Raw genomic sequence first — 12,478 nt, 5'->3', positions numbered from 1 at the left:
CAGTGTACCTGAACAGGCGTCGGAATGTGGCGACGAGGGGATTTTCACAGTAACTTCATTGCAGTGTTAATGTAAGCCTACTTGTGCCAATAATAAAGATTTACTATATTAGAGATCTAGGTGCCATTTTTAAATGGCACCCCAAACTCTTCCTGCACTGGCGAGCGGAGCTCGTTGGTGCAGGAAATGGAACTAAGTGCGGCCTCCTCGGGGCGTTCCTCATCAAGGCCCCGAAATGAAGCAGAGTCTCGTTTAATAGTGGGGTTGTTCTCGGTGCTGCCAGCGTGGGGAAACACCTGGATAAACGCACTTGACATGGGACTCAGTTTCATTTCCATTAAATCACGCCCTGCACTTTTTCACCTGTGATTCTTAGATTTTGACTGTGATGTCAGGAAGCCGTGCTGGCATTGGCACATAAATGGAGGAAAAGGGTCATGGAGCAAGTCTTCTTGGACTTGCTGCCATTCACCTTCTTAGAGTCAGTACAACTGCTTGAGTAGAGGTATAGACCTGGTTGCCTGTCTGCCTTTTTGGCTAAAATCGTCTGGAGTGAAGAGACATCCAGGAAAAGAGGGTGAGACAATACACCTAAATAACTGATATTGGTAAGGAGGCATAATGCTGTTTCGACAGGACGGTGGAGTTGAGGCCATGATGAGATCAGCCATGGTCGTACTCAGAGGATTTACAGTGCAGAAGGAGGCCATTTGGCCCATCGAGTCTGCACCGGCCCTTACAAAGAGCACCCTACTGAAGCCCATGTATCTACCCCATCCCCGTAACCCAGTAACCCCCACTTAACATTCTTTGGACACTGAGGGCAATTTAGCATGGCCAATCCACCTAACCTGCACATCTTTGGACTGTGGGAGGAAACCGGAGCACCCGGAGGAAACCCACGCAGACACGGGGAGAACCTGCAGACTGCACACAGACAGTGACACAGCCGGGAATCGAATCTGGGACCCAGGCGCTGTGAAGCAACTGTGCTAACCACTATGCTACTGTGCTGCCCTGTTGAACGGTGTAACAGGCTCGAGAGGGTAAATTGTCTACTCCTGCTCCTAATTCTGATATTCTAAGACAGAACTATTCTGTCTGATTTTACCATCCAGCTCTTGATCTGTAGCCCTGTAGGTAACAGCACCTCAAGCACAAATCTGGTGTTCTTGATTAATAAGGGGATTTCCTGATTAATATGGAGATCAGGGATTTTGGGGAGAAGGCAGGAGAATGGGGATAAGAAACATATCAGCCATGATTGAATGATGAAGCAGACTCGATGGGCCGAGTGGCCTAATTCTGCTCCTATTTATCTTATTAGATTCTGGCCATGATTTCAGGTCCAGAGGTCTCATTGCTCAAAACCTGCTATTATTGCTTTCAGTCAAAAGTCACTTGCAAATGTCAGTCAGTTCAATAGAGGAATTTCACCGTGGGAAACAGAAACCTGACATGATTTAGCTAAGATCTGATCAGCACAGATTTCTTTTGGTCTAACTGATGCACCAGCTTTGGCTACAATTGGAAATGCATAATGCTCATGGTGCAATAGTGCTCGTTTTGGGTGTGTACGCAATGATACATGTTACTTACAGGGGCACAGTACTCCATGATGGGGTAGTGTAGTTTGTGACCCTTGCTTGCCCTTCCTGTCAAGAAACATGTTTGACAGATGTCAACATTAAACTGCTTCAAACTGCGGTATCTGAAGCAGAAAAGACAGATTTTAGAGATAGTGAGGAATAGAAATTGGACATGAAACAAGAATCAAACGGAAAACAATCCTGCAACAGCAACAGTTTATACACAGAGATATCTTGTTGACAAAAATGTTAAGCTGGCACTAGTAGATAGAACTGACTGCTAGCCAATATCAACAAGCACCAATAGATGGGCAAAATCGCCAGTCCCTTTCCAGTGTGAGCATTGACAATGAACACCAGTGTCAATGTTTATACCAACATGCCCAGTGCCAAAGCAGGCAGCAAGCACAGACAAGACCTGTTCAGTGCGAATGCAGCCAGTGACTGTTTTGACATGTTAACTCCTTACTTTTCTTTCCTAGGGGTTTGATATGTTTCCGTTCAGTGAGGAATACCATCATTAAAATGTACAGTTGGATAAAGAGGACATTTATATCACAATAGTGGCGTTCCCTTTAAGAGTTGTCAACTAGATCAGTTTCTGACATTTATCAGTGTGAACAAAAAATAATATGCACCAAGAATTCACTCAGTTTGTGGGGAATGCATGTACTTTCTGTGAACTCCCCCTTCTATTTCTCTGCTTGAAGCCCTACTCCCACAATTTATTCATGACATTATGCTTTCTGACTGATTGTTCAGTCCACCTGAATCTCCCATACTCCCATGGTCTTTCCAATGCACTGGGGAGCAGAGTTTACAAACAGTCAGATTCAAAATGAAAAAAGAAGAGAACAAGAAAAGGTAATCAGTAGAAAAAGAGAAAAAAATGAGAGACGAAAGAGACAGTGTGTGTATGTGAGAGAAAGAGATGAGAAAGAGCGAGAGAGAAAGCGAGCTAAGATTGGAGGAGAGAGAAGAAAGTGAGAAATAAAAGGGAGACTAAAACTGGAGGTCATGAAGTAAAAATGTTCCTAATAAATCCACCTGGGCGTTAAGGTAAAACTTCTTTACTTAGAGAATGGATAGAATGTGGAACTCACTATTGTAAGAAGTGGTTGGTGTGAACAGCATAGATGTATTTAAGGGGAAGCTGGATAAACATGAGGGAGAAAAGAAGAGAAGGTGATGCTAATAGGGTGAAATGAAGACGGTGGGAAGAGGCTTGCAAAGCATAAACTCCGGCACACATCATTTGTTGGAGTCGGCTGTTTCTGTGCTGTACATTTTGTGTATTTCTTTGCATTTTGCAGATGGGTAAAGGTGTAAAAGTAGAGCAGACCACATGAAACAGAAACAGAGAATCAAAATTGTAACAGAGAAACTCCAGATCGAGAGAGAGAGAAATGAGTTTGCAGAATGAATGAAGGAGGAGAGATACATATTTTAAAATAAATTTAGAGTACCCAATTCTTTTTTTTCCAATTAAGGGGCAATTTAGCGTGGTCAATCTACCTAGCCTGCACATCTTTTTTGTGTTGTGGGGGTGAGGCCCACGCAGACACGAGGAGAAGGTGCAAACTCCACACGGACAGTGACCTGGTACCGGGAACGAACCCGAGTCCTCAGCGCTTAGGCAGCAGTGCTAACCACTGCGCCACCGTGCCGCCCTCGAATGAAAGATTTACTACTACCAGTATCTTTAGTTTGAAGCCAACAGGTCCATTAAAGTTTGAGAAGTACCAAACCAGGGGCGGGATTCTCCCAGCCCTGGGCCGGGCCGGAGAACCCCGTGACAGAGCCACGCCACCCCGACACGTGATTCTTCACAGGGCGGAGAATCGCCGCCATTGGCGCCGGCATATTTGGTGCCGTCGCGAGCCGCTCTACACGGCCGGCCTGTCGATTCTCTGGCCCGGATGGGCCGAGCGGCTGTGAAAAAAACAACAAGTCCCGCTGGCGCTGTTCTCACCTGCTCTCAGCCGGTGGGAACTCGGCGTGGAAGGATCGGGATGCTACCTGTGGGGGGGGGGGGGGTCCAACCCCAGGGGAGGCCTCCGATGTGGCCTGGCCCGCGATCGCGGCCCACCGATTGGCAGGCCGGCCTCTCTGGCTGGGGGCCTCCTTTGCCAAGGCCTGGCCCCTGTAGCCCTGCGCCATGTTGCATCGGGGCCGGCACGTTGAAAGAGGCCACTGCGCATGTGCACATTGGCGCCGGCGCCACTGCGCCTGTGCGCACTGGTGCCGGCGCCACTACGCATTCACGGATCACGAGGCGCACAATTCGCACCGGGATCGGCAGCTGGAGCGGCGCGAACCGCTCCAGTGCCGTGCTGGCCCCCTGTAGGGGCCAGAATTAGTCCTGGCAGCGGCCCATTCACGCCGTCGTAAAACGCAATGGCATTTACGATGGCATGGACACTCTGCCGCGGGATTGGAGAATCCCGCCCCAGATACTTCTCAAATTATCAAGAATAGCAATTGGTGGGAATGTACGAAACAAAGACATGCGGACGTGGCATTGTGTTGCCAATTATTAATTGGTTGGCATGTGCCTATGCGGGTGGCATGGTAGCACAGTGGTTAACACCGTTTCTTCACAGCTCCAGGGTCCCAGGTTCGATTCCCGCTTGGATCACTGTCTGTGTGGAGCCTGCACGTTATCCCCATGTCTGCTTGGGTTTCCTCCGGGTGCTCAGGTTTCCTCACACAAGTCCCGAAAGACGTGCTTGTTAAGTAATTTGGACATTCTGAATTCTCTGTGTACCCGTACAGGCGCCGGAATGTGGGGACTAGGGGCTTTTCACAGCAACTTCCTTGCAGTGTTAATGCAAGCCTACTTGTGACAATAAAGATTATTATTATTATTTAAAAATTAGCTTAGCCTAGAATCAAACACAGATATCAATGTTGTGAGACCATGATCATAAGTAATAACACTGCTAACTTCTCTTTATCATATCCACTGGGTTGAACAGGACCAGAGTAAATAGAGAAGCAGAATACAATATATCTTTGTTTAAATGAATAGCTTAATAAGAAAATGGGTAGATGTAAAGGTTATTGCTTGTATTTACCTACCTAAAGCCTTTGATTGGGCATTGCTTGCAGATGTGACATTTGGCTTGGTGCTTTGCAGCTTCTGCAGTTATTAAGCGATGTAGGACAGGCAGCCAGACCATCGATTGAGGCTCCAATCTCATCCACTCCAGGAAATGGGTGGCTTCAATTATTGGTTTATCATTAACCTGGAGACGGTACAGTAAAGGACATGCTACAGACATTGTGTTGATGTGATCTTCCAAGTCTAGACTGTGTACAAACTCTCCAGCCTAGATTTTCTGATATGCATTACATTGATGCCAGGCTTAATTCATTTATTTTAAATGGGTTAACAGTTGTATTGAAAGAATGTTGATCGTAAATCTAGTATTTAGTGTCACAGGAAGGGTTATGTTTTGTTTAATATGCGAATAGATAACAATAGCACAAATTCCTGCACGCAAGATTGTATCACATACAGAAAATGTAACAATGTGAAATGCTTGGCACTAGGAAAACAAATTGTTGGAATGGAATGGAAGAGAAAAGTTGCTGAAGGAATGTAATAATAGAAGATTGAATGGGGTTTTGTATTCCACTTGTCAGAGTGAATGAGGCAGCACTAGAAATGTTGGGAGAGGAGGTGGAAGTCAGTATTCATATCTGAATCATGTCAGAACTGGGAAGAAGTCAGATTCTAAACAAAAGAGCTCTAGAAGTTAAGAACTAAATTAAGAAGAATGGTTGCTATATCTCAGCTCAGCAGCCCACCATTATGACATCCCACCATCTCCAACCCTAAAGCCAAACTGCCTTGGCACCCACCACCACCACCCCTCCCCCACCACACACCATCCCGCTTTGACCTGAGAGCAATTAGCTTGATGTGGTGATGCATTCATCCAGCAGGCATCGTACAGTCAGGATCTGTAGAGACTCATAAAATGTACGTAACTACATACCTAAATATTCATATGAATGTACCTTCAATCATACAATGATTTTGTAAAACGCATGTGCACCCAATTTTATAATGGCTACAAAGAAATTGCGGGCCAAATTTCATGGCTTCCCCAGCGGTGGATTTGCAGGCCGAGCCCATAAAATGCAAGGGCAGTGAGGGAGGTGTCGGCCAACCCACCCACTCGTGGACAAATTGAGACCCTTAAATGGCTAGTGAATGGGCACTCAAGATCATCATCCCCCTCGCCACTGGGGGGGACTTTCTTAACTGGTCCAGCCCAGGCTGCTTTCCTCATTTCCCCTCCATCTAGATCTTCTAGCTTGGCCCTAGTGATGCCATCCAGCCTGCCCCCCACCCCATACCTTTCACTCCGGCACCGGCTTCTTAGTGCTGGGGATTAGATGGAGTTGCAGCATAGGCACTGCTCCCAGTGGGGTTGCTGGGACCAAATTGCCAGCCATTTTATTGCCCTGGGAGGGCAGAAGTCCTACCTTAAACCAATTAGCACCCTTCCAGGAGTTAGATTGCTGGTGGCGGGCTCTCCCTTGACTTTTTTACTGGGGAAACTGAGCCCGATTTATGTGAATGGATGTCTTGTAATTGTTTCATAGGTTGAAAATGGACATTCCTGGAAACCCAAGAAAAACAGAAGGCCTAAAATGTAACAATCTCATGATTACTTGCAGTGTCATACACTACCTCATGTCAAACAGCTGATTTAGAGAGGAAAAGTGAATGGCTGAAGATGTGAGTCTGGATTGTACTCTCGCTGTCCTAGGATTGTCAAGGAAAGGTTTCTGCCCGCCCTTTAGACTCCACCATCACCCTCACCCAGTTCTCTGGAGTGGTGGTAAATATACAAGATATTCTCCTGGCAGGATCCTTGTCACCAACAATGAGACAATGCTACCAGAGAATTGTTCTGACAGGATTAGTCTGTTTGCAGCAGCTGATGGGTCAGGGTAAGCTATGGGATAGAAAAGGTTTTAAGGTGAAAGACAGATGGGTAGCTTTTAGGCCTGAGGCCTAATGGGAGAGTGTCACGCAGAAAGTGGCATTCTGTACTGTCCCATGGTCTACCACTCTCCCCCTCCTGCTGGATCCTGGGGGGGCGGGGGACACTGATGACATAGCTGGATGACTGGAAGATGGACTGAATGGCTGGAATCTGCTTCGCTAGTGTAATTTACATGTGTCAGGGAGGGAAAGGAAACCTGCAGAGGAAAATCCATTCCTCAGTGTAGAATGTTAAACTTCAGATTCCCGGGGAGTACGGACCAGTTTGAGGGCAGGAGATATCTTAACAGATGTAACGATGGCTGTTGCGGAAAATTTAAATCAAATTGGAAAGTGTAGCAAGATAGGCTTCTTGGGAAAGAAAGTAAATTTTAGGGGTTTAGGGAATGAAAACTTTTCAGAGGTTAAAGAAGATTAGATAGTCAAAAAAATTGTAAGAAAAAGAAAAAGAAAAATTGCCAAAACAATGTATGGACATGAATGCACAGAGTATGTGGAAAAAGGTTGAGAACTATTGAGAAACATTTATTAAAGTAGAGAGTCTCATTAAAATACAAAATCTTAGGGCAGTATGGCAGCGCAATGGTTAGCACTGCTGCCTCACAGGGCTGAGGACCCGGGTCCGATCCCGGCCTGGGTCACTGTCCGTGTGGAGTTTGCACATTTCCCCCATATCTGCGTGGTTCTCACCCCCACAATTGGATTGGCTACTCTAAATTGCCCCTTAATTGGAAAAAAAAAAAGAAATAGATATTCTGAATTTATAAAAAAAATATATAAAATCTCATGAAAATAGAAAGTCTCAAAAGAAGAAATGTGAAGGAGCTACTTCTGATTGCGCTTCTGATATAACTCAGTGATCATGGTTCTAGATATTCTGCTTGGGAGCCAGGAATACTCTGGGCGTGATTCTCCGGAAAGATTTCAAAGTGTTTCAGCGAGCGGGAATTGTCGCGAGCTTCCCGGTGCTCGGCCCAGGGAGGCCGGCAACACTATTCAACGTTAGTTGGTCCACTTAACGAGGCCTCACGGGCTTCTCGCCGCAAATGAAGGCTCACCAGCCGATTCGTCGGCACCATGCTCTCCAGCCCCCCGCTAACAAGGTCGAGCAGCACTTAAGCTGCACTTGTTCAGCCAACCCCAGCCAGCTTGCAACAATGAGCCGAGGAGACCAGCCCCAAGATTCAGGGAGGCAGACCTGGGGAGGCTCCTAGATGCAGTGGAGGCCAAGAGGGATATCCTGTTCCCCCGAGGGACCCGGAAGGTTAGCCATAGGGCAGCCAGTGCCACCTGTGACGAGGTGGTGGCAGCTGTGAGTGCGGGAGTGTGACCAGGAGGACTGGCCTCCAGGGTATGAAGAAGGCCAATGACCTATACCAGGTAGCACGAGTGAGTAGGCACCAACGAGGCCTCCCCCCTCCCCCACACGCTCCCCAAGACCTGTCTGCCCCCCTGGGAGCATCCAACCCCCAACTCTCCATGCGACCCCGCAGCCCTGCCTCCACCTCCCTTCCCCATCAACCCCTCCCTTCACAATCACCCCTCCCACCACTGTGAACCACGCATGTGGCTAACGATGCCCTCTCTGTCTCCTCAGGAAAGGCTCTCCCATAATCATCGGGAGAGGGCCAAGACTGGCGGTTGAGGACCACTGAAGGCACCGGGGATTTGGGGGGGGGGGCTGCACTATCGGGAGAGTGGGTAATTGTCGTCCACATTAAACACCTTTTTGCATAACCATTTTGACTCCTCTGTCACTTTCTTCCAGAATGTCGGCCGACTTCCAAACCCTTGGCCCATTGCTCCAGACAGTCCCCCCTCCCCGGTCACACTGCATGCAGGTGATGGTTGTGAGCGAGCACTCAGCCGAGACCAGGGGTCAGACTATGGCATAGATTGCGGAGCACTGACGCTCAGCTCTCTACGGGCTACCACCACGCCCCTGCCCGCGACAGTGACCGGTTAATAGTGCCGATACAATCTCAGCATCCTGGAGTGATGTGACACATACCCTGGGAGGATGGGAAATGGAAGGGGGGTGACGGACCAGGCCACGTCCTCAGTGAATCGAGCGAGTATGAGAGCCTCCCTGGCCCTCCGGGCATGCCGAACCTTCGCCGCTGCCGCCTGTCCTTCAGCCTCCGGCTGGTCCTCAGGTTCCTCCCCAGCCTCATCCTCCAGCCCCTGTTGGTCCGTTGCCACCTCATCGTCCTCATCCTTCTCCTTGGAGGTGGCCCCATGTTCCACATCACCAACCTCCAGCACGTCACCTCACTGCTGTGCCAGGTTGTGAAGGGCACAGCAGATCACCACAAAGCGGGTGACCCTCCGTGCGGTGTACTGGAGTGCACCACCAGAGCTGTCAAGGCATCAGAATCGCATTTGAGCAATCCAATACACTGCTCAATGACAGCCCGGGTGGCCACATGGACCTCATTGCATCGGGTCTCCGCTTCAGTCTCCGGCCTCCGTACTGGCGTCATGGGCACTACCTCAGCAGATACCCCTTATTCCCCAAGAGTCAGCCACCCTTCCTGGGGTGCTCCTCGAAGAGGCCAGGGATGACCGACTTCCCCAGCTGTCATGGACGCTCCCCGGGAGGCAGGCACACATGTGCACTATCTTCATCTCGTGGTCGCACACGAGCTGGAAGTTGAGGGAGTGGATCCCCTTTTGGTTAACATAGGGCACCCCCAGATGACCCTGTGAGCACTGGGCAACATGCGTGGCATCTATGACCCCCTGGGCCTGGAGCATCCCAGCGATTCCTGGAGAAACCTCCTGCTCCTAGCCGAGAGTCCCCCGTACCCCACCGAGCAGAAGGACACAAAACCAGTGCTTCCGGGCTCTTTACCTGTGAGCAAAGATGGCTACTCACATCCTCGGCTCCCCACAGAAGCCCTTAAAAAAAGAGTACTAATTGGTGCCAGTGTGACCACTTGTTGGGGAGGCTGCTGAATGACCTGAGGCCGTTGGATATGGGGTGGCTCCCGTTAATTGTATGGAAATGGGACTTAAGTGGTGATAATTGGTTTCTCTCCACATTATGGCGAGATCCCGATTTCGCTTACGGGAGCAGGCCGGTTGCATCAGAAACTGTTTGGCGCCTGCCGCGGTTCTCGTTTTTGACCTCTTCCACTATTCACCAGTCTCATTTAGGTTGAGCGAGAGCGTAATGAGGCCGGAGAATCGCACCCTCTATCTGTATTCCAGCTGTAGAGAACCCTGTGCTTACTGCAGCTTCTGCCAAGAGGAAGAGGCTGGTGACAAATTCCTAACTGTTTCCTGTCGCACAGGGCAACTGAGACCCCACTATGGCCTCTGAGTATGAACAGATGGACTTCAGTGACATCTTACGATCTCCGCTTCCCAGGTGTTTGCACTCTTGTTGAAGTTGGTAATCATCAAACTATGGAGCATGGATCCACAATGTCCAGGCACCATTGCCAAAAGTGCACCCTTGTAAATTGCTGCTATCATGCTGTGAAATTGTTGAATATGGAGCTGTGAAGCATGTGATTTGTGAGATTGAGATGTGATTAGTAGGTAATTTATAACAGAGAAAAGCAGATATCATCCCGATTTTCATTAAAAACTCCATCCCCACGGATTTAAACATTCAAACTCCAATCAAAATTAAATAAGCCAAGGTTCTAAAGTAGGTAGAACAGAAACTTGAAACAATGGGGGGAATTTTCCCAGAAAATGACAGTGTCATTTTGGGCGTGAAAGTTGATATGATTTATGCCAGCTGTTCCGGCGTGAATCAGATCACAATCCTCCTGTACTTAGGGTGAAATTCTCCGTTTGAGAGACTAAATACTGATGCCGGGACTGAATCACAAGTGTTCTATGTTGACAAAAGTGGTGCCAGTCCTGGAGCAATTCAGGACCCATTAATAGGCTAGCACCGCCGCCACGTGGAACTAGTGCATCTGATTCGCCAGGGTAGGGACCAGCACTGAGAGCCTGACAAGCTGCAGCTGCATATGAGCACTCCACTCCCCACACACACTCATTCCAGCTAACAAGATGCAGAGCTTGAGACCCTGGCTGATGCTGTGGGGGAGAGGCGGGCACCTTGCTCCACGGGGTGGGAAGGCGGTTGACACCCGTGAGGTGTGTCAACTGGGCCTGGGCGCAGGTGGCAGAGGCCGTGAGCGCTGTGGGCCCTCCACCAGGACCGTCCAGCAGTGTCGCAAGAAGCTGCACGCCCTCAGGGCGGCCAGGGTGAGTAACCAGCCTTCAGCTTCTGGCACCAACCCTGTCCCACACCCCCAGCCCCCCCACACGGCCCCCATCAGGAGGACCGGTAGGCAGCGTGGGTGTGGTTGGATAAATCCCCAGGCCACCACTGTGCCCCTGGCAACATACCGCAACCCACATACCTGTAGCCCCCTCCCCTCCCCCCCCCCAGCATGGGCAATCGAACCTCACCCGCTGGCAGACTGCTCACATGCCACCCCGCACCATATGCCAACAACCATACTACCCGCCATAGCTGGGTGCCCTGCATACACAGCTCACTAGCCGCAGACCTCCTGTGCTGTCTATGTCCGAGTGTCTCACACTGTACATTCCCTCAGGAGAAGGTGGCCCACAATTACAGAGAGAGACAGCAGACCGGAGGGGGCCCACTGGACCCTGCGGCACCTCACAGCTGCTGAGCAGAGGACGTTGGACCTGGTTGGTGGGGCCGGAGAGTGGGCAGTCTCCGAGGCGGAGGCCGGCTTCAGGGAAGCTGTACAATTTTCGTGGCCACGCTGACATGCGGCGTAGAACGCATTCACACTATTGTTGAGGGGCCGGAGCATGGCGTTCCATTTGGAACCGTTTGACGCCGGACACAATTTTTGGCTGACGCGCAATTCTCCGCCGATTCGGCGATGGCCGACAGAGAATCCCGCCGTTCGTCTTTTTCTTGGAAGGGGGCATGTTTTGCATCGGCATTGAGCGGGCTGGGGCCTGAACATGCCAGCAGTGACACTCTGCTATGGGGTCGCCCCAATATTTATTTCAGTGAATAGTAATCCTTATGCAGCAATTATTGCAGTTGTAAAATCCAAAGTTTATTTTCGGCAAATCCAAAGTTCCTTCCCTTTTGTCGGGCTAATCTTTATCCCGAGATTGGGAGGCTCATTTGCTACAGTTGTAAACCTGCGCATTAATGTTTCCGGTTCCATTCTTTTTGTTCATTTATTCTCTGATGCTGAATCTTGAGATCTGTTTTAAAGTGACTGAGCTGTCAATTTGACTGGCGATGGAAATAAAGGAACAAAGACAAATAAAGGCAAAATACTGTCTGTGAACTGGAGGCAGTGATACACCCGAACATGAACAAATCTCTGACAAAGACGTTGAAACATTCCCAAAATATTCTTTTGGCCTACGTTTCTCAGGTTAGACTAGCTCTTAACCCCAGCCCTACTCCATGGAATAAGCTCGCAACAAACTTACAAACCGGAAGCAGCTCCTGACGCTGGACTCCACATTGCTTCCTCCAAATGATGCCACCTCGCCCAGTTGACGCGGGATCTGAATGGCTTCGTGCAGGAGAAGGCTGAGGTGCCGCTGATCGCACAGGCTCGTTGAGTCACTCACTTGCTTGTACAAGTCTACAGAGGGAAAATATATACCAACTTCAAAAGGGTGAGTGTATACTGACTCCCTTCAGGATAATTATTAATAATAATAACCTTTATTGTCACAAGTAGGCTTACATTAACACTGCAATGAAGTTACTGTGAAAAACCCCTCGTCGCCACATTCCGGCGCCTGTTCGGGTACATGGGTGGAGAATTCAGAATGTCCAATTCACCAAACATGTCTTTCGGGACTTGTGGGAGGAAACCGGAGCACCCGGAGG

At 49.3% G+C, this 12,478-nt stretch overlaps 1 protein-coding gene across 1 annotated transcript in view; it reads right to left on the bottom strand.

The window, feature by feature from the left end:
• Nucleotides 1-12,478, bottom strand: part of drp2 (dystrophin related protein 2) — a 563,342-nt gene that overhangs the window by 53,579 nt on the left and 497,285 nt on the right. Inside the window, exons 16-18 of the mRNA XM_072505229.1 lie at nucleotides 12,070-12,227; nucleotides 4,671-4,837; nucleotides 1,600-1,711 (exon numbers count right to left, since the gene is read on the bottom strand). Of these exons, the coding sequence (XP_072361330.1) occupies nucleotides 1,600-1,711; nucleotides 4,671-4,837; nucleotides 12,070-12,227 (437 nt within the window). The remainder of the gene's footprint in view (nucleotides 1-1,599; nucleotides 1,712-4,670; nucleotides 4,838-12,069; nucleotides 12,228-12,478) is intronic.

Source organism: Scyliorhinus torazame, chromosome 5 (genome assembly GCF_047496885.1).
Source record: "Scyliorhinus torazame isolate Kashiwa2021f chromosome 5, sScyTor2.1, whole genome shotgun sequence".
NCBI classification, from domain to species: Eukaryota; Metazoa; Chordata; class Chondrichthyes; order Carcharhiniformes; family Scyliorhinidae; genus Scyliorhinus; species Scyliorhinus torazame.
The sequence above is the reverse complement of the archived record's forward strand: the minus strand, read 5'-3'. Positions and strand labels throughout refer to the sequence as shown.